This window comes from Schistocerca serialis, chromosome 1 (genome assembly GCF_023864345.2).
Source record: "Schistocerca serialis cubense isolate TAMUIC-IGC-003099 chromosome 1, iqSchSeri2.2, whole genome shotgun sequence".
NCBI classification, from domain to species: domain Eukaryota; kingdom Metazoa; phylum Arthropoda; class Insecta; order Orthoptera; family Acrididae; genus Schistocerca; species Schistocerca serialis.
In genome coordinates this window covers 488,183,811-488,203,911 of record NC_064638.1, presented here as the reverse complement: position 1 = coordinate 488,203,911, position 20,101 = coordinate 488,183,811, and the positions used below count along the sequence as shown (strand labels likewise).

The following is a 20,101-nucleotide window of genomic DNA, read 5'->3' as shown; positions in this document are numbered from 1 at the left end:
TATTGTGTTGTGTAGGAGGAATACAAGATTTAATTTTAGATAATTTAGAAGCAAAATTTAGCACGCAGAGCTGCCATCTGTAGCACCATCGAGATCTTACGCAGATAGGTATCCGCTCAAACCTACAGACAGGTGCGTCATTCCATGCTGTTTCAACTCTATGCTAGATTTCATCAATCTTATTGACTGGAGAGTGCTGCCGTGCTAGTCTTACGGAGTTAGATACTGGAAAACGTGCTGCTCAGGGCAACCGTCGAACACACTCTATAGGACAGGTCAGCATAGACAACGTGTGGTCTTGCATTATCTTGTCGAAAAACAGCGTCACAGAGAGCACGAAGATAGTGCACAGCCACCGGCCTTGTTTTTGTTGTTGTGGTCTTCAGTCCAGAGACTGGTCTGATGCAGCTCTCCATGCTACTCTATCAAATGCAAGCTTCTTCATCTCCGAGTAACTACTGCAGCCTACATCCTTCTGAATCTGCTTGGTGTACTCATCTCTTGGTCTCCCTCTACGATTTTTCCCGTCCGCGCTTCCCTCCAATACTAAATTGATGATCCCTTGATGCGTCAGAACGTGTCCTACCAACCTATCCCTTCTTCTAGCCAAGTTGTGCCAAAAATTCCTCTTCTCCCCAATTCTGTTCAGTACGTCCTCGTTAGTTATGTGATCTACCCATCTAATCTTCAGCATTCTTCTGTAGCACCACATTGCGAAAACTTCTATTCTCTTCTTGACTAAACTATTTATCCAGAATGAGATTTTCACTCTGCAGTGAAGTGTGCGCTGATATGAAACTTCCTGGCAGATTAAAACTGTGTGCCGGACCGAGACTCGAACACGGGACCTTTGCCTTTCGCGGGAAAGTTGGTAGAGCAATTCGAGCTTGTGCTGCATATATAATGACCCGGTCGTTAATGGGACGTTGAACGCTTTCGTCCTTGTACGTTCCAGCGCTGAAAATAAAAATAAACTGCTGGATGAATAAGCTCTTTCTCGTTCACCAACGGAAATACACACCGCCCATGATTGGTTAAAAATTGGCATCAAGTAGTCTAGTAGTATTAGTCGAGTGCTGTTTCCACGCCCAAACACAAGCACATGGAAGTTGGCGGAAATGTCAGTTCTTATCTTACAGTACCACCAGGAATTTCACCAAGAAAGATTTTATTCTGTTTGACACCGGTGGAGGAGGACTACATTCACGTATCACTGCGATATCACATCGAAATGATGTAAAAAAAAAAAAATCGCGAAAGACTTTGTGGAAACCCGCACATGGAACATGGGTAGCGTACAGGTTTTATAATCCATAAAGAAAAGATAAAGCTTTCTCTTCGTAAGCGCTTAATGATAGTACAGGAGCACTTACAAATTACCAACTTGCAATACCGTTACCTTAACAAAATCGGAGATTTATGTAGAAGTGAGAATCTCAGACACACGCAGGTACCGCAGCACGCGCACGTTGTTACGTGACCGAGTGAGGGCGCAGCCAGAAAGCAGGACAGCGCGCCGCGACTGTTTAGCGGTCCAGGTTCGGGCTCGGGTTCAGGCCGTGGCGCTATGTGGAACGGTTTTCGGAGCTACGGGGTGTCTCTGCGGTCGACCTCTGGCTCGTAGCGTGGAAACCGGCCCTCACCTGGGCGATACTTAATCTCTGGCCAACATTTCGGCCGCGCGTACTAAAGCGCACGCCACGAGCTAATTTCTTCTGTATTCCTTTGGCTGCCGAAAGCGGCTACGCCGCGCGGTCAGAGGCGTCTTGCCACGGTTCGCGTGGCTCCCCCGTCGGAGGTTCGAGTCCTCCCTCGGGCATGGGTGTATGCGTTGTCCTCAGCGTAAGTTAGTTTAAGTTAGATTAAGTAGTGTGTAAGACTAGAGACGATGACCTCAGCAGTTTGGTCCCACAGGAACTTACCACTAATTTCCAATTTGGCTGTCGAACATACTTCGCCACCTTTGGCAAACAGTTTATCACTGCGACAAGGTTCCCGAGATAAAAGTGAAATAGTTAGGGAAAAAGTAACTCCTGTGGTTACCCTTCCGGTGCCGGTAAATTCAATTTCATAATCAGTTGTCCACCGAACCTACAACTTGTACAGAAATCAGACTCCAGATAGAGTCAATGTGAAAGAGAAGCAGTAGTTGAAAAGGAAGTGAGAGATGGTTGTAGCGGCTCTCTATGTTATTTAACGGGTATAACAAGCAAGCAGTAAAAGAAATCAAAGAGAAATTTGGAAAGAAAATCGAAGTTCAGGGAGAGGAAATAGAAATTTTGAAGATTACTGTGACACAGTAAAGCAGTCAAAGATGGGAACACATTTGGGTGAGCAGTTGAAAGTAATGAATAGTGTCTTGAAAAGAGGTTACAACATGAATATCAAAAAAAGTGAATCAAGGGTAACGGAATGTAATCAGATACATGCTAATAGAATTAGATTATAATTGAGGAACTCAGAGTAGTTGATGAGTTTCGATTTTTGGGCAGCAATTTAAGTGACGAAAACTAAAGTAGAGACGATATAAAATGCAGAATAACAGTAGCAGGAAAAGCATTACCAAAAATGAGAAGTTTCTTAACATCGAAAATAGTCTTAAATGTTAGGTAGTCCTTTCTGATGCTATTTTTCTCGATTGCAGCCTTGTGCAGAAGTGAAACGTGGACGATAAATAGCACAAAGAGAACAGAACCTTTTGAAATATGATGCTACAGGAGATTGCTGAAGATTAGATAGGCAGATTGAATAACTAATGAAGAAATACTGAATCGAATTTGCGAATAAAAGAAATTTGTGGAACAGCTTGAATGAAACAGGAGGTCGGATGATAAGACATATTCTGAGGTATCAAGATATGGTCAATTTGGTAAGGGAAGGAAGCTTAGGGGAGGGGGTGGACGAAAATCATAAGGGAGACCAAGGCTTGAGTAAAGTAAGCAGATACAGACGGGTGCAGAGATGAAGAGATTTGCACAGGACAACTAGGTTGGAGATCTGCATCACACCAGACCGTCACAACAATATCTGCTGGAGCGTAACTATCGATACCGACAAGTCATTGCTACGGTAACCAAATACAGTCAACTCCCCTACTACTACTTTCAACAAGTTCATGCAAATGCCCAAGGAGGGCAGTCTACACACAGGAACGATCAAATTATGTTTTTAATTTCGTTCCTTTATTTTAAATTAATTATGATAGGATTTGTTGTGAACCTTTAAGCATGTAATTCTTCACCAGTCTATATAGCATATATCACTTAAGAAGTATATGAGTGGTTGTCAGTGATGCAATGGGCGGAGCTCACAATATATATTCTCGAGTAATGGTTTATTCTTCAGCTAACTTTGCCGGGCTGTTATTAATACTGCTCCGCCCACCGCCACCAACCGCAATCGCGGGTGTAACATGGTACTTTCTTATTATCGTAGCTTTTATTTTATGTTTTTTGGCCGTACTAACATCCCTTTCTACAGGAATCCCTCTGAATGTGTATCACTATTGTATTGCATTACTTACGGCCTGTAGGTCTTAATTATAGATCGAAACATGTATTGCTATCGAGAGCGTTTTACTGAATTTTAAAATATTTCTAGTCACTTAGTCAGTAGTAAAACAAAGAAAAGGTTTTAGGAAATTCCCTGGGCATTCATAGAACACATTCTTCATCTACTCAGAATTATCTCCCAGGTGTAGCTCCACGGGACACAATCTACAAGTGTAATGAATATTCAGGAATACTTGAATATAGTGTGGTAGTGCCGTTACTGTTGGCAGCATACGTTATTGATCTAATGGACTGGCCCTGAACATAAATAAATGTAGCGTATTATGCATGAAAAGTGAGGAAATCCAGTACCTTTTGACTAAGCTATTGAAGACAAATCACTGGAAATAGTAATCAACGTAAAATGTCTAAGGGTAACCATCCGGGCCGACCTGAAGTGGGACGACCAATAAAATGACTAGTAGAAAAATCAGATGCCAGGCTGAGATTCATTGAAACAAGCTTAGGGAAATGTAACCCATCCATTAGAGAAGTGATCAACAACACACTTGTTATACCGATTCTTGAGTATTACTCATCAGTATTTGACCCTTTTGACGCTGGATTAAAAGAAGAGTTAGCGAATATCCAACGAACAACGGCAGGTTTCATTACAGAATCGATTAGTAAGAGCGGGATCTTTACGGAGATGATCTACAAACTACAGTAGAAGACGCTATAAGAGTGTCGTTATGTATACGGAATTTCCTGTTGGAATTCCGAGAGCGAATGTTCCAAGAAAAGTTGGGTAACACATTACTTCCTCACACATACGTCTCGCGTGTACGTGTTTCTCCATTCCATTAGCGACTGGAATAGGGAAAAGTGTGGAGAGGAGGGGGGGGGGGGGGTAATAATGGTACCAGCCACTGCGAAATGTAGATATAGATGCACAGGATTTTAACGTCCCTACATTGACGGCGAGGCCATTAGTGCAACGCGGACACATTCTAGGTGATGAACAGATCACAATGAGAGATGAAATGATAATTAAATAGACACCCTAGCTGCAAACAGGCGTTGATACACTTCACTGGGGACATGTTGAAAATGTGTGCCCCGACCGGGACTCGAACCCGGGATTTCCTGCTTACATGGCAGACGCTCTATCCATCTGAGCCACCGAGGGCACAGAGGATAGTGCGTCTGCAGGGACTTATCCCTTGCACGCTCCCCGTGAGATCCACATTCCCAACATGTCCACACCACTACATTCGTAGTGCGCCTAATAGATGTTTGCCCATCATACTCATTACTCGTGGCAGATTAATCTACCAAGTCCCGTACAGGTTCGGGCATAGCGTGTGCGTTCACACAAGAAGGTCAATGGCCGGGAAGCCATATTTTAACTATATATGACGGTAGTATCTGTTCCCGAAAGAACACATACCGTGGATGACCATGCAGCTTTGCTAGAAATGAAATGATAATTAAATAGACACCCTAGCTGCAAACAGGGTTCGAGTCCCGATCGGGGCACACATTTTCAACATGTCCCCAGTGAAGTGTATCAACGCCTGTTTGCAGCTAGGGTGTCTATTTAATTATCATTTCATTTCTAGCAAAGCTGCATGGTCATCCACGGTATGTGTTCTTTCGGGAACAGATACTACCGTCATATATACACAATGAGAGACCTAGCTGCACAGCTGCACGTCTCTGTTGGTGGTGCTGACACTCAAAGGTGTGTCTCAGCTGGGTTCCTTCCCACCTAACAGAAGACCATGAAGAGTAACGAAGGCCCATCTGTGTGGAATTCCACGCTTGTGCGTTACGAGGCTGACCGTGACTTTTTTTTTCTAACGATGTCAAAGACGATCAAGCATGGTTTCATCACTTCGATCTGGAAAGTAAATGACAGTCAGTGGAGTGGCGCCAGACCACCTCTTCTCCGAAGCAAAAGTTCAAAGCCGCACCCTCAGCCGGTGAATTCACTGCGATGGTCTTCTGGAACTCTGAAGGGATTATTCTATTCGATGTCCTCCTTCATGGTGCAAAAATCAACTCTGAAGTGTTGTGTGCTGCCTTCAGGAAATTGAAGAAACGACTTAAGCGTGTTCATTGCCACTTAAATGTGAAGGAACTTCTCCTTCTCCAACACAATACAAGACCTCACATAAGTCTGCGCACGGGACAGGAGCTCACAAAACTTCGTTCGATTGTTCTTCCCCATCCACCCTACAGCCCGGATCACGCGAATGGTACCATGCGGACATACAGGCCTTCCCAGTAAGGTGGCGTAAGGCCGTCGCATTGAGGGATATTACATTGAAAAATCTGCTTTCACAGAGAAATGTTTTGCATTGCTTAATGAGCGCCCCTCCTTCATTGATGTCAGCAAAAAATTCATTTACTTACGTTTGTATTGCATTCCCCATCTTAATGTCTGCTTTACTTCTCTGTTCGATTTATAGCGTTATCGGCGCATTTAAACTGAATCTGGGCTGCGCTGTCCACAGCTGGAGTGCGCGCTACGCAACATTCAAGTATCATTAAAAGACAAAAAACAGAAAGTCAAATTACCTGTATATTTGATTCGTAAAAACTATGACCAGCCGCTGCCTATATGGTTTTAATTTCCATTTAGTACAATTTGTAAGAAGAATGAAAAAATAGACGGTATCTATTCATTGTTGCCGCTTCATTTAAGAAAAAAATGCACATATCTTAAACGCACAACTCTTTTCACAACGTCAGGACAATGCTTGACGCTATTCAGTTTCTTTTGGCCGGGAATGCCCTCTTTCCTTGTGCTAGTGTGCCTTTAACTCCTCCTTGCTTCGTCGGTCATTTGTTATTTTTCTTCCAAGCTAGCAGACTTCCTTCTCTTGATCATGATCACCAATATCGCTAATCTCATTTCTGCTGTTCGAAAGTTCTTTCGTCTGTCTTCCGTTTACTGTCAGCCCATATTCTGCAGGCATTAAACTGTTCACTGTGTTCAATATGTCCTGTAATTCTTCCTCGTTTTCACCGAGAATAGCCGTGTCCTCTGCGCATGTTATCGCTGATACACTTTCACTCTGAATTTTAATCCCACTCTTGGCCCTTTTCTTTTAATTTCCTCATTGCTTCTTCGATGTATAGTTTGAAAAGTATTGGCAAAATCAATCCGAGCACTTAGTTCTTAGTCTTCAGTTTTTTATTTTATCTTGTGGTTTTAAAGCATAACTCTTTAAATACAGATATATGATTTTCAGTCAGCGTAATTGCCTACGTCATGAGATTTTAGAAGCAGAGCTTAATTGGCCCGACTTATGAATTGTAGGCATGAAACCAGGCGTTACGACAACAATAGTTAGGCTGCATAAACACTTACAAGTGTAATTTAGTACTGAACTAGGACGGAATTTACAGATGTGTCAAAGTGGAAATTTCCGTTCAAAGTGTCCACAGTTCGCTATGTACCAGCTGTCCATCACCAACTGTAATCATTATCATGCACACCTTAGTTCATGTGACCAATTAGTTATGTGTTGTTTGCTTGCTTCTCCCATCATGATTTAGTTTCCAGCAGGATTAGTGTACTTCACTTAATTGTGTATTGAAGCTGCGGCATTCAGAATAAAGCTCAAAACATGCTACTGTGTATGTTTACCTCTTTGTGTGTTTTTTTTTGCAAGTATTGTGAGTTTTCGAGAAATTATTTATTTGTTATATTCATCTCTCAGGCAGAAAACAATCTGAGCCACATACGATGAACACATGTCGCATCAAAGCCACTGCAACAAAAAGACTTTAGTGTTAACATATACTTTTTTTTAAATGTACGATAATTTATATTACCTGTAACTATATATCTCGGCTGACTGGTTGCTCCCTCTGTTCCAGCGGCTACAACGGTCAACAGACGTGCATCACATACGACGCCGTCAACCAGGCGTACCTGCAGGCCAGGAAGCGCATCAGTAAGTACCAGTTCAGTGATGGCTGTTTCATGTTTCACTTTTAAGTGTACAGCTACAACTACGTTACAATGCAACGCCACATTCCAATCGTACTTTTCATTAGATTTTAACTATAATCGCCTTTACGTGAAAATAGTGCTGCGAAAATAAGTATGAAGAACAGGCAACAAGAAATTTTTGATTGCTGTTGACATCACTCTGGATACTCTGTGAAGCATGGCCACGTGGGAAAGCATGATTTTTGGTCACTTGTTTTTGAGTTGTGTACTGTCCAGCATTATATAAGCTAATAAATCCAAGCATAGGTGGCCAAAATAAATAATCAATGAAACTAATTATTTAAATAAAAACCGGTTTTTAATGTACCACGTTTTTAAATTGAACTACAAGCTATAAAATACTTTCTCTTAACGCCAAACAAATTCCTAGCCCCATGCAAATAATTCTGAAAATTTGTGATTGTGAATTTTGAAAAGCTATGAAAATATTTGTAACCTTTAAAATGAAAACCGTGGGGCGCATGCAACAGATAACAGTAGGGATGTGAACTATTCGTCACACGCTTCCATTACTAAATCCTCTGCGATATATGTTACGGTGGAGATGGTGTAAGAAACACCCTGACAGCACATAGCAGCAGTGTTGCCAGTTTTCAACCGCAAAGTGCTGACGGCTGCAGGAGGAAACAATAGCCGTCTACAGACCTGTGACAACACTGAGGCATTGCCATAGAGACGTTTATAAAATGGCGTTACTCTATTGGTTGTGGTAGGCCCGCTGTGTGTGTGTGTGTGTGTGTGTGTGTGTGTGTGTGTGTGTGTGTGTGTGTTAGTTTCAGTTTTCTTATTTATGTCTTTCTCTTCATCAAAAGTTCTGTCGCATCCTCGGTACCAGAAATGGGACACCTATTAATGTGTTACTGGTGGTGGTGGTGGTGGTGGTAAGTGTTTAACGTCCCGTCGGCAACGAGGTCATTAGAGACGGAGCGCAAGCTCGGGTTAGGGAAGGATTGGGAAGGAAATCGGCCGTGCCCTTTCAAAGGAACCATCCCGGCATTTGCCTGAAACGATTTAGGGAAATCACGGAAAACCTAAATCAGGATGGCCTGAGACGGGATTGAACCGTCGTCCTCCCGAATGCGAGTCCAGTGTGCTAACCACTGCGCCACCTCGCTCGGTTTAATGTGTTACTCATGACTATTTTGTTATCCTTATGAGGCATTTTCCTAGAAAACGTCAGTGTTTCTATTTTTGCCGGCTGGGGTGGAAGAGCGGTTCTAGGCGCTACAGTCTGGAATCGCGCAACTGCTACGGTCGTAGGTTTGAATCCTGCCTCGGGCATGGATGTGGGTGATGTCCTTGGGTTAGTTAGGTTTAAGTAGTTCTAAGTTCTAGGGGCCTGATGACCTCAGATGTTAAGTCCCATAGTGCTCAGAGCCATTTGAACCATTTTTTTCTATTTTTGTTATTGATAATTTAGGTTTACATTGTTTAATGTATATACCGCTACATATAATTTATCTTCACTATTCTGTATGGTTACCTAGTCGTCGGCAAAAAGCATCGTACTTAGAATTTATCTGTCCCAACGGTCGGGAGAGAGGTGTGCGAACCACGTGCTCCTCCATACCGCATCCCGTGATGCCATTGGCCGTCGGGCGCGTGTGGCCCGTCTGAGGCCAGACCGCAGTACTTCAAAACCCTTACCCTTAAGTGCTCCTCCAATTTCGAATCGTTTCCTATTATTACCCGTACAAATTTAAAGGAAGTGTTAGGATTCACAAGTTTCTCAGTGTCCTTGTAATCGAAAACCATAGCGTTCTTTCTCTCTGATATTTCAATATCTTGAATTTATCCACAGTTAAAAAGAGTTGAAATATGCTAGGAAGAAACAAAAACACTGTCCAAGTCGTTCCGTATTTATTTACGATAGCAAAGGTACTTTCTTTTTAACGACAGCGTCTTTAACGACAGCATTCTCAGCGAACAATGTGGTATGCTGCTGGTCCAGTTGTATGTGAGAAATGGAATTGGAAATTTGTTTTAAGGTCTTATGGCACCAAACTTCTGAGGTCATCGGTCCCTAAGCTTGCGCCCTACTTTAACTTAAACTAACTTACGCTAAGGAAACACACACAACCGTGCCCGAGGGAGGACTCGAACCTCCGACGGGGGAGCCGCGTGGACCGTGCCACGACGCCTCAGAACGTGCGGCTCATGATGAATGCTTTATTTATAATTAAGACGTTGGTCTTAACCGCTTCTTTGGGAAACACACAGCGTTGCTTTAGTTCCCGCTGAACATTCGCCGTCCAGCATAATTTACTGGGTTCTATGAGTAAAACTTCTTAGAATCACCTACAGCAAACTCTGATTATCCGCGACCTATTTCTCCCGCTTTTTTAACACGGAAGTGGTCACGGGTGACCGACAATTCTGCGTTACAACCTGAGTGTAGTAAACAACATGCTGTTCAAACACTGCAAGCACTGAACTGTAACGGTTGCGGAAGATAGTCATTGCTTTCTGTTAGTATCGAACATTGTGTGTAAAACGAAAACGCACTGTGTTAACGATACAGCAGAAAATGGAAATAATACACAAATGCCAGACGAAGACAACACTGCTACACGAGATCAGGCATTTATTTACAACGCGCGTGAAACTGCGAACTATGATAGTCGGAAAAAACGAAGACAAAATAATTAAATTTGCTAGCAGTTCTGACTCATCTAAAAGGTCTCTCAAAGAGGAAAACTGTAAAAATGTCTACATATGCAGAACTGGATGAAGCCATGTTGTAGGGGGAATCCACAGAAAAGAGCAGAGGGCGCACAAGTATCTGGCCCAATACGCGCCAAACAGGCCCAGTTCTTTTAAGAAACCTTGGGGACTGAAGGAGATTTCAGTGCATCTTCTGGCTGGTTAACGAGATTTGAACTGCGTCATAGTATCCGGAATCTTGCCACCCAAGGAGAAAAGTTAAGTCAGCATAAGAAGGCTACTTTTGAATTTTATAATGATTTCCAGAAGTTCACTGCAAGAGAAAATTTAGAGCTAGAGCAAATATACAATGCGGACGAAAGCGGGATGTTTTGGAGATGTCTGCCAACAAAGACTTTAGCTTTCGAGACAGAGCGTAGTGCACCTTGTCATAAACCAAGCAAGGAAAGGATAACTGTGTTGTGTTCTGCTAATGGTATAGAATCACACATAGTTAAGTTTGGTGTAACAGAAAAAGCTAAAAGACAGCGCTTTTTCAAAAGACAACAAATGTACAGTATACCTGCCCCTTACTTTCACCAGAAAGGGGCCTGGATGGACCGCACAATATTTCAAACATGGTTCCACAATTGCTTCGCGCAACAAGCGCGACAACACTTAATGCTGTGAGGTTTACCTGCAAGAGCTGTATTGTTACTGGACATTGTACCGTCGCGACCGAACGAAAACATTCTAAAAACGGATGACAGGTTGATATTTGTAAAATTTTTACCCCATAATGAGACAGGCTTAATCCAGCAAATGGAACAGGGTACCATTGGTGCCGTGAAGAAAATTTATAGAAGAAATCTGCCACAAAAACTTATTGATCAGGGCAGCAATCTCCAAACATTCTGGATACAATTAACTGTGCTAATCGCAACTTATTAAGTATCGGAGTAAGATAAAACAGTCAACCATAACCAAATCATGGAAAAATATTAATTCTAAAACTGATGAAATCAGTAATTTTGATGACGAAGAGGGCTGCTCATTAGTAACGTTAGTTGCTCTTTTGAAAATTACTCCAGAGTGTGAAGCTGTTGAAAAAGAAAATATTTCCAATTCGTTTGACGTCGTCCGCACTGAGCCAGGTCATGAGATGTTGAGCCATAATGGTACAAGGGAAATCCGAGGAGGAGAATGGCGGTGATGAAGATGACAACATTCCGCTAATTCCAGGAACAGTAATCAGTCTTGCCTCACTCAGCACTTGAATGGACCAAGGGGCTACTGGACTACCTGGAACAGCAAGAAAATGCTCCCCTTCCTGACAAGTTGGTGGCGCGATATGTAGACGACAAGCTACCTCACTGAGACAAAAACCAATTCAAGACTACTGTGTTTCAACGCAGTGTAATTTAACGTGAAATTGGATTCTACTATATTCTTTGCAAGCACTGTATTTTCACAGATACTACAATGATTAAAGAAAATTTACTATAAAGATTAGTTAAGTGATATTAGATTATCCGCGGTTTTCAAGTCCCCAGTTGCCGCACCTAATCGCGAATTTATTGTATTTGCAAGATATCGTGTGTATAGCTCTGCAGCCGTGTTCACAAGAGTGGTTTTTGTTAAACCCGTGCTTACGATTTGGAAGAGGCTCCTACATTTTTCATACTTCTAAAGTACACAGTCTGGCAGACGGCAGCACACGCATATGAAACACGTTCTCTAGTCGACTACATGAACATAATTTATTTTTAAATTCTTATGTCTTTTATTGTTTATCACTCAGTCCTTTAATGTACGCGATAGATTTCTGCCTGAAAAAGCATCAAACACTTGACCGTTAATGGCATGGGTGTGCTGTCGATCGTCGAATGACGTTCTCGGTAGTAAGCAGTTGCTGATCGACAGTCCCAATATGGTGTTCCATTCCCTTCACTTGATTGCTATTGGTGCATAAAGGACGGTATTCATTCCATTAGTCTCTCACTAAGGTATAATGTAAGGCTGTCGTATCGTTGTTTCGATTACGCGTGACGCACAGCATGGCACTTACCGCTACGCTAAATCGCTAGTCCCTCACAAAGTATTACTTATTTACCACATGTAAAGGCATTTCTGTGATTGCTTTCGCTTTGGAAACAGTTACATGATCCACCAAATAGCAAGAGCTGATGGCTTTGTGCTACACCTCACAATTTTGTGTGTATATAGTTATTTAGCTAAGATTAAGATGGGATTCGTTTTTCGGAAAATTTGCTCTTGGTCAAAGGACCAAGCAGAGTTATGCAACAGCTGTAGCAAAAATAGATGGCAACACAGATTAGCAAAAGTTTACAATGGTTTGTTACTAAACTTTTTACAACAGTTAACTGGAGTGTGAAGATGGTGCGTTGTAATATAGATCAATCTTAACTTGCGATAATCTACCTCTAGTCCTAAATTCAGTGAAAGACGACTAATGTGCCTTCTGTAATGTCAAGTTTGGCTCTTCTTGGCGGCGACTGCAGCTGAATTCTGAGACACTCGCTGAGGAACTCTGCTGAGGTACTGACTAACTACAGTGCTCCAACACAGTTAAAGAATTACTTTATAAAAATCCTGCAATTGTAAATTTGAAATTTGGCTGGAAGAAGCCTACAACCTTTCCTCTGTAACTGCGCAAAAGCGTGGTGACTGCGACGCCACCTTCGGGCTCCGCGATGCTTCAAACAGCAAGGTGTCGGCACATGCGAAATAAAGGCTGTCAGTTCAGAAGTTTACGTGAGGAGTAAGGTGGGTTAACTATATCACATTGGCACCAAATTTCACCAAAATTCTGCCCAACGCTACCGAGGACGTTTAAGACGATGGAAAGGCCGTCACATCCCTTTTACCGACCTCTCACTCCTTGTTTTGTCGCCTTTATGATGGACGTCTAAACCGTGACACTCAGCGTTGGAATCATGCCAAGGAAAATCTTTCAGACACACCGCCGGTTGGAATCGATTCCAAAAGGCCTCAGGGGATAGCATAAAAGACGTCAATGAAACCACTTCTCGTGGGGGCGTCGATTCCCACACGTTTCGCTGTCGAGGACGGCAGTTCGTAGTGCGATATGTAACAGTACGACGTTCTTAACAACCTTTGACACGGACGCCTCAACCCTTCTCTAAAGACATCGTGGGCCTGCAACACCGCTGAACGTTACCTGATCACTGTGGAGTGGAATGCGACCGCGATTTTTGCACTGGTACACACCGTGGAAACCACTACGAACCATTCAAAAGCATTCGCCGAAATATGAACTCGATGCGAAGCAGCAAAGTGTGTTTATGCTTTTTCAGCCCTGTCGCATGATCATGAGGGACTGAATATCAACATTTGCTTGAAATAAACCGCAAAGGGTCTCTCGCTACGGCCCACGCACCTTTGCTGAGCACGTTAAAAACGTGCCTGTCAGAAACCTCGCTCTAGCGCTTTAGGTGGGTTTTGTCTGCCATTAAGCGCTACAGTAGCCACAAGGGCGAATTTGTGTCGAAGTCTGTCGGGTGTATTTTTAATGTGCCCAATGAAGGTGAGACCGAGGGCATTGCCGAACTGGGGATTCTTAGATGGACCGTTAGTCATTTTATTCGCGCACGTGTTAATGTTGCATATCCCCCGTGATCACGCCACAGGAGGACGCAAATAGGAGGACTGAAAAACCGCAAGCATCCTGTGCTGCGTCGGATCGCGTTCAAATTTCGTCGAATGGCTTTGAACGGTCTCTAGCAGTTCCACCCTGTACACCAGAGCAAAAACTGCTGCCGCACTACACTCCAAAGGTGTCAGATCACGTTCAGTAGTGTACATCCTCACGATGTCAGAGTAGGGTTGACACGACCAGGGAGTGGCAGCAGTTCTGATCGTTTTCCAAGAAAGTCGTCCCATTGTCTTTTTTCGCCGTTAAATTTGCGGGAGTGAACGTCCCAAAGGAAGGGGTGGTCTCATTGACGTCGTTTATGTCACCATGTCGATTCAGAGTCGTGGCTACCCATAAGCAAAACCGCGTCATTTCAGCGCTGGGTGTCGCGGTTATGCCTTTCACCGCAAAGGCGTCAAAAGAGTGGATGAAATGCGGGCAAGAGGGAGTATGTCGACCTTCGCACGGTGCCGTTGGGCACAGTAGTGGTGAAATTTGGTGCCAATGTGACGTAATTAACGCGCCTTACACCTCACGTGAACTTTTGGGTTGTGGCCTTTTTTCCGCATGTGCCGACGCCTCACGTCGTCGAACCCGAGTGTGACGTCACAGGGCTCCACGTCTTTGCACCGTTACAGAGGAAAGATGTAGTCATCTTTTACTCAAATTTCAATGACAAGGTTTCTAAAAGGTGATGCTTTACTTTTGTTGTGCGATGTAGCTGAAGGGTGGAGTCGTTTGTGTGCTTATATCCACATTTCTCGGATGGATGCCCACTTGGGACCTATTTGTGTGACACTAGACGGAAGCATTACACAGTGCGTGTTAAGTGCGCCTTCTATTGGAGCTTAACCGTAATTAAGTTGCGCCTGAGTCGTACGCGGCTCGGCGATCATCTATTTAAGCTTCCTGTATGTTCTGGAGGACACAGCAGAAACTTTAGAAAATTCCTACCGAAAGAGAGTACAAGTCTTTGGGGTATCCACAAAGGCGTGAATTTGACAATGGAAGCAACAAGGTTAATGCACATGAGAAACTTGGTTCGAATCTGTATTTAGGTATTCCGCCAGCTTCCTTAAACGAGTAAAGCAATTGCTATAATTGTTTCTTGGAAAAAGCCACGGCAGAGTCCTTCCCCAGCTGAGCTGCTCAGTGTCTACGGGTCGGTGTTTACTTTCTTCCTTCGAAAGATACAACAGAGGGGAGAATTTTTGAGCAGGAGAATGATTAAATTGCTTAAACCATACTGTCGAAAGATGTTCGAAGTATTAGACAGTCCGATAAAAGTCTTTCTTTCTTTGAAAGCTTGAAAGGGGAGGGGGGGGGCGGGGGGAATTCCTAACACCTGCTGTCATCTTGTACATTCTTCCAGTTAACGTTCTCTAGTTGTTCCCTTCCTCGCCGATTCGGCCAAGAACCTCCTCATTTCTTACCTTCTCAATACACTTAATTTTCAGCAACCTTCTGTAACACCACTCCCCAAAAGTTGTTATTCTCTCTTTTTATGAACTTCAATCAGTCCATTATTCAGTTTCGTAAAATAGTCTGTTCCGTACGTACATTCTAAGAAATTTCTTTTTGAAATTCAGGCCTTTTTTTTAGTAGTACCCTGTTAAAGCTAGTCTCCGTTTCACATCTTCCTCACTTCGTCTGGGACGCATTATTTTGTTTTCGAAGCAGCAGAATTACTTCACTTCGTTTACTATATGCTTGCCGACTTTGATACCAGGTTTGTGGCTAATCTCATTATGAAAACATTAGCACATGGTAAGAAGATGTGTAGGACGGCATTAGTCCAGAAAAATCAACTTGCCGTTTAACTTATCTCACAGACTCTTACATAAAGAGCGTGATGGTAAGTAAGACTTTCCACTCAGTACAACGTAAGCCGAAATCGTTTAATACGACATTGCAATGCCTGTGTTATTCTCATTACGATGCAAATTTTCTTTGGACACTCGTGCATGTCTGAAAAAACAGGCACTGCGGCGACTGCAGCCGTCGTGAAATACATTAAATGCATTCGCAATTGCGAATAAGGACAACCATCCGCTATAGAATGGAATGACGACACTGAAAATTTGTGCCGAACCGGGATTCGAACCCGGATCTCCCGCTTATCGCCAGCGGTCGCCCTACTACTTGTCCATCCGTTCACGACTGACACCAGATCCAAACTTCCATATGTCGTCAAGCATGTGCCTACGACCTGTACTCGTACATACACTGTGTATATTTTCGTACAGGTGAGACGTTGTACTTTGAAGTCGCTTCGTCGGCATCGTCAGACAATTATGATACTGCAGTGCCTGTGTTATTCTGATTACACGCATGCATGTCCAAAGGAACTTATCGTAATCAGAGTAAGGCAGGCACTGCAGTATCGTGTTTATCTGCCGATACCGGGCAAGCGACTTACAAGTACAACGTCTGACCTGTACGGGAATATACACAGTGGATGTACGAGTACAGGTCGCAGACGCGTGGCTGACGACATGTGGAAGGTTGGGTTCGGCCGTGGGTCGTGAACGAATAGCCAAGTAGTAAGGCGACTGCTCGCGATAAGCAGGAAACCCGGGTTCGAGTTCCGGTCGGTACAAATTTTCACTGCCGTCATTCCATTCTACAGCCGATGGTTGTCCTTACTCGCAAATGCGAACGCATTTAACGTAAAATCATTTAATTCCGTAGAGAAAATTTGGCAATGATTGTCGTAATTCACAAGAGAAATGAATGAAAGAATCGTATGTTGAGTCTACATATTGGCAACAAAGACCATCTAGCACTTACACCTAGTGAAGCGTTGCAGAAGTTTCCAATGTACACTGTTTGTTCAAAAGTATCCAATAACCCCTATGTAATAGTGAACTGACCGCTAGCTGTCACGAAGACGAACTCACCACGTAAGAGGAGGCGGGGAGTGAGGTTCCAGTAGAGAAGTACTAACAGAGAACGGGTCAGCCAGGAGAGCTCGGCGACTACCAACGTGGCCTCGTCATTGGATGTCACCTAACAAACCCATCAGAGACATTTTAATCCTTGTGAAGGTCCCCAAATCGACTGTTGATGACGTCATTGTGAAGTGTAATCGCGAAGAAACAACGACGGGCAAACCAAGAGCAGGCAGACGTCATGCAGTGACGGACAGAGACAGTCGAGCATCGCAGAGGATGGATGTAAAACACCACTTTAAACCAACGGAAGCAATCACTCGAGAGTAGTAAAGTGCTACCAGCAATCGAGCTAGCACGATGCCTGTGAATAGGGAGTCGAGAAGAATGGGGTACAATGGTGGAACAGCTCCCCATAAGCCACATAGTTCTGAAGTCATTGCTAAGCGACGCTTGATAAGATGTAACCAGCGACGCCACTGGATTGTGGATGACTGGAAACGAGTGATTCGCAGTAATGAATCACGCTATACCCTGTAGCAATCCACTGGAACGGTTTCAGTTTGGCTAATGCCTGCAGAACGTTATCTGCCACTATGTACGGCGCTAGCAATGAAGTACGGAGGAGGCGGTGATACGATATGCGGGTGTTTCTCGAGGTTGTCGTATGGTAACCTTATTGCACTTAAGAAAACGCTAGATGCGGGAAGATAACTGCGTACAATAGCGAAACAGTGTGGAAACAGTAACTGTATCACTATGACATTGCATCGTATCGTAAGGCAGCATCTTTAAGTCAATAGTTTGTGAACAGTAACATTTCTGAAATTGACTGGCCTGCCCATTGTCCTGTCCTGAACCCGATGAAACACCTGTGAGATGAGTGGAACGTCAACATCGCTCCAGACCCCAGCCAACATCACTCACTACCTTCTCCGGTTTCGGCTCTTAAGGGAGAATGGGCTGGCATTCCTCCACAGACATTCAGACACCTCACTGAAAGTGCCCCAGCTGTGTTCAAATCGACATTAATGCGAGGGTTGGACACACCCTATATTAACGTCCACTAACAGGTGTCCGGATACTTCTGATCGGATAGTGAATTCTTCTCCCCATCCGACTATTCAGTTTACTCCACATTAAACGAATAGCCATATGGGAGTGGTATTCGCTTTATCCACACATCAAATTACAAGCTATAAGTGCTGGTATCAGTTATCACGTGCATCGCCTGCTGTACCGTGGCCTATAGACGCCTGCGTTTCACCTTGCAATGCTAAATAATTGAACGTCACACACGCGATATGGAAAAGATCGCCGCCTTATAACTGCTCATTCCCTCTATAAGCATCTCTAAGGATCAAAAAGGTTTCCTTATTTCAATTTATTGGCTTTCAGGCCGTGCCCATTTAGCCATTTTAACAGTGGAACGTCAGCTGCGACTTTTTTATGTATGTAAACTGAAGAGACGAGTGAAAATTTGTTCTGAGGCTGGGAATCGAACCGGGAATTCCTGCTTACCTTTTTCTTTTCTTAAATTAAATCTGCCCGTACTTGGCACCGCCACTTAAAATCTACCACCAAAAAAAGAAATGAATTATCCCTCTTCAGGCGTTGCCTTAGCTATTTCCAACAATTCTCCCAAGGGATACGTTCCACGGATCTATAATTTGTTTTTATTTATTTTTTGTAATTACATGATTATGATTAGTAAATGTGCACAAATGAAAATGCTGTAAAACAAACTGTTACAGAAGTATAAAGTAAAGTAGCTTTGTACATTGCCTGCACTACTTAAGCGAAGAGAATCTTTCTTCTAGAAATTGTGCAAGTGGAGTTTTCTTGTGCACCGCCACTAGCGTTTTCTGTGTCCATCAGTACCGTCTACAATATCTACAACAAACTCGTGTTGCATTGCTAATGCCTCCTGGAATCAACTAATAGCTTTCCTTTGTCACTGCTTGTAGTTCAGGTCATTCTGTCTTCGATGAGATGATGTACCGTACGTTACACTGAGCCTGACACTTCCCACGCAACTAGCGAGGAGGGGGTTTAAGAAAATGCTGCGTAAATAGTTTGCTAAGAGCGTACGGTACTTTGGTGTGCGTCTGAGAGAGGCGTGAGAGGTTGCAGGTACCATCAGTAATCAAGCTCCACTTTCACCCCTTCGCCGAAGATGTAATCGTTTGTGCCGGCCGGTGTAGCCGATCGCTTCTAGGCGCTTCAGCCTGGAACCGCGCGACCGCTACGGTCGTAAGTTCGAATCCTGCCGGGCATGGATGTGTGTGATGTCCTTAGGTTAGTTCTAAGTCCTAGGGGACTGACGACTTCAGATGTTAAGTCCCATAGTGCTCAGGGCCATTTGAGCCATTTTTTTGTTATCGCTTGTCATTCCCTTGAACCAAATAAGTGCATGATATTTGGCGAGGGGAAAGTAACAGTCATCAGGACACTGAAGGGACCGAGGCTCAATCACGTCAGGTGGAACACGTAGGTAACAAGCCAAGGTCTTCTGTGTCAGTCGCCAAAAGCCGGACGACACTTACTAAGCAGGTGCGTTAGCCACTAAGCCACCATGGCAAGGTGGCGCACACAGCTGCACGGACTACCCTGGCACGCCTCCCTCCTCGATCCAAATTCTGACTGCCGCCCCAATCTACTTTAAAATTCCCCCTTACATACGAACAGAATTGCCGAGGTTCTCCATGTTCTGGAACAGCACCTCTGCATCGAACGTAAACATCAGATCCAGCCTGAGAGCCAGGTGCACATACTTACACAGATGACATCGGTGATAACCTCGTTGTTGAGCGCCTGTAAGCACCAAACCAAACAAATGAAATGACACAATTTCAGAGACTTTACTGGTCCCAAATAGATATGATTTTTGTATATAGAGTGAAGCGGCGAGTGAAAATTTGTACCAAGCCCGGGTACCGAACCTGCGTCTCCTGCTTACTAGCCAGGTACGTTAGCCACGACGTCACCCTGGCACAGCAGATCACACAACTGCACGGGTTACCCTGGCTCGCTTCCTTCATCAATACACGCACAAAATCGTATCTATAAGAGACCAGTAAAGTCTCTGAAAGTGTGCCACTTCATTTCTATAGATATCTGCGCCTGGATTTCAGGCTGGATCCCCTTTTACGTTCAATGCTGAAGTGCATTTCAGAACATCGAAAGTCTCGGAAATTATATTCATGTGTAAGGGAGAATTTAAATTAGATTGGTAGACTGGGGGCCGTGAGAATTTGAATCGAGGAGGGAGGCTAGCCAGGGTAATCCGTGCAGTTGTGTGCGCCGTCGTGCCAATGTAGGTTAGTGGCTATTGCATTTGCCTAGTAATCAGGAGACCCGAGTTCGATTCCCA

General features: G+C 43.8%; 1 protein-coding gene and 1 non-coding gene across 2 annotated transcripts in view; one reads left to right on the top strand and one right to left on the bottom strand.

Annotated features, from left to right (window-relative positions):
• LOC126457748 (peroxidase-like) overlaps window positions 1–20,101 on the top strand; it is a 289,734-nt gene that overhangs the window by 132,359 nt on the left and 137,274 nt on the right. Inside the window, exon 3 of the mRNA XM_050094300.1 lies at window positions 7,383–7,459. Within this exon, the coding sequence (XP_049950257.1) occupies window positions 7,383–7,459 (77 nt within the window). The remainder of the gene's footprint in view (window positions 1–7,382; window positions 7,460–20,101) is intronic.
• On the bottom strand, window positions 4,607–4,681 carry Trnat-ugu (transfer RNA threonine (anticodon UGU)). The gene has a single exon. It is a non-coding gene; the product is annotated as a tRNA-Thr (tRNA).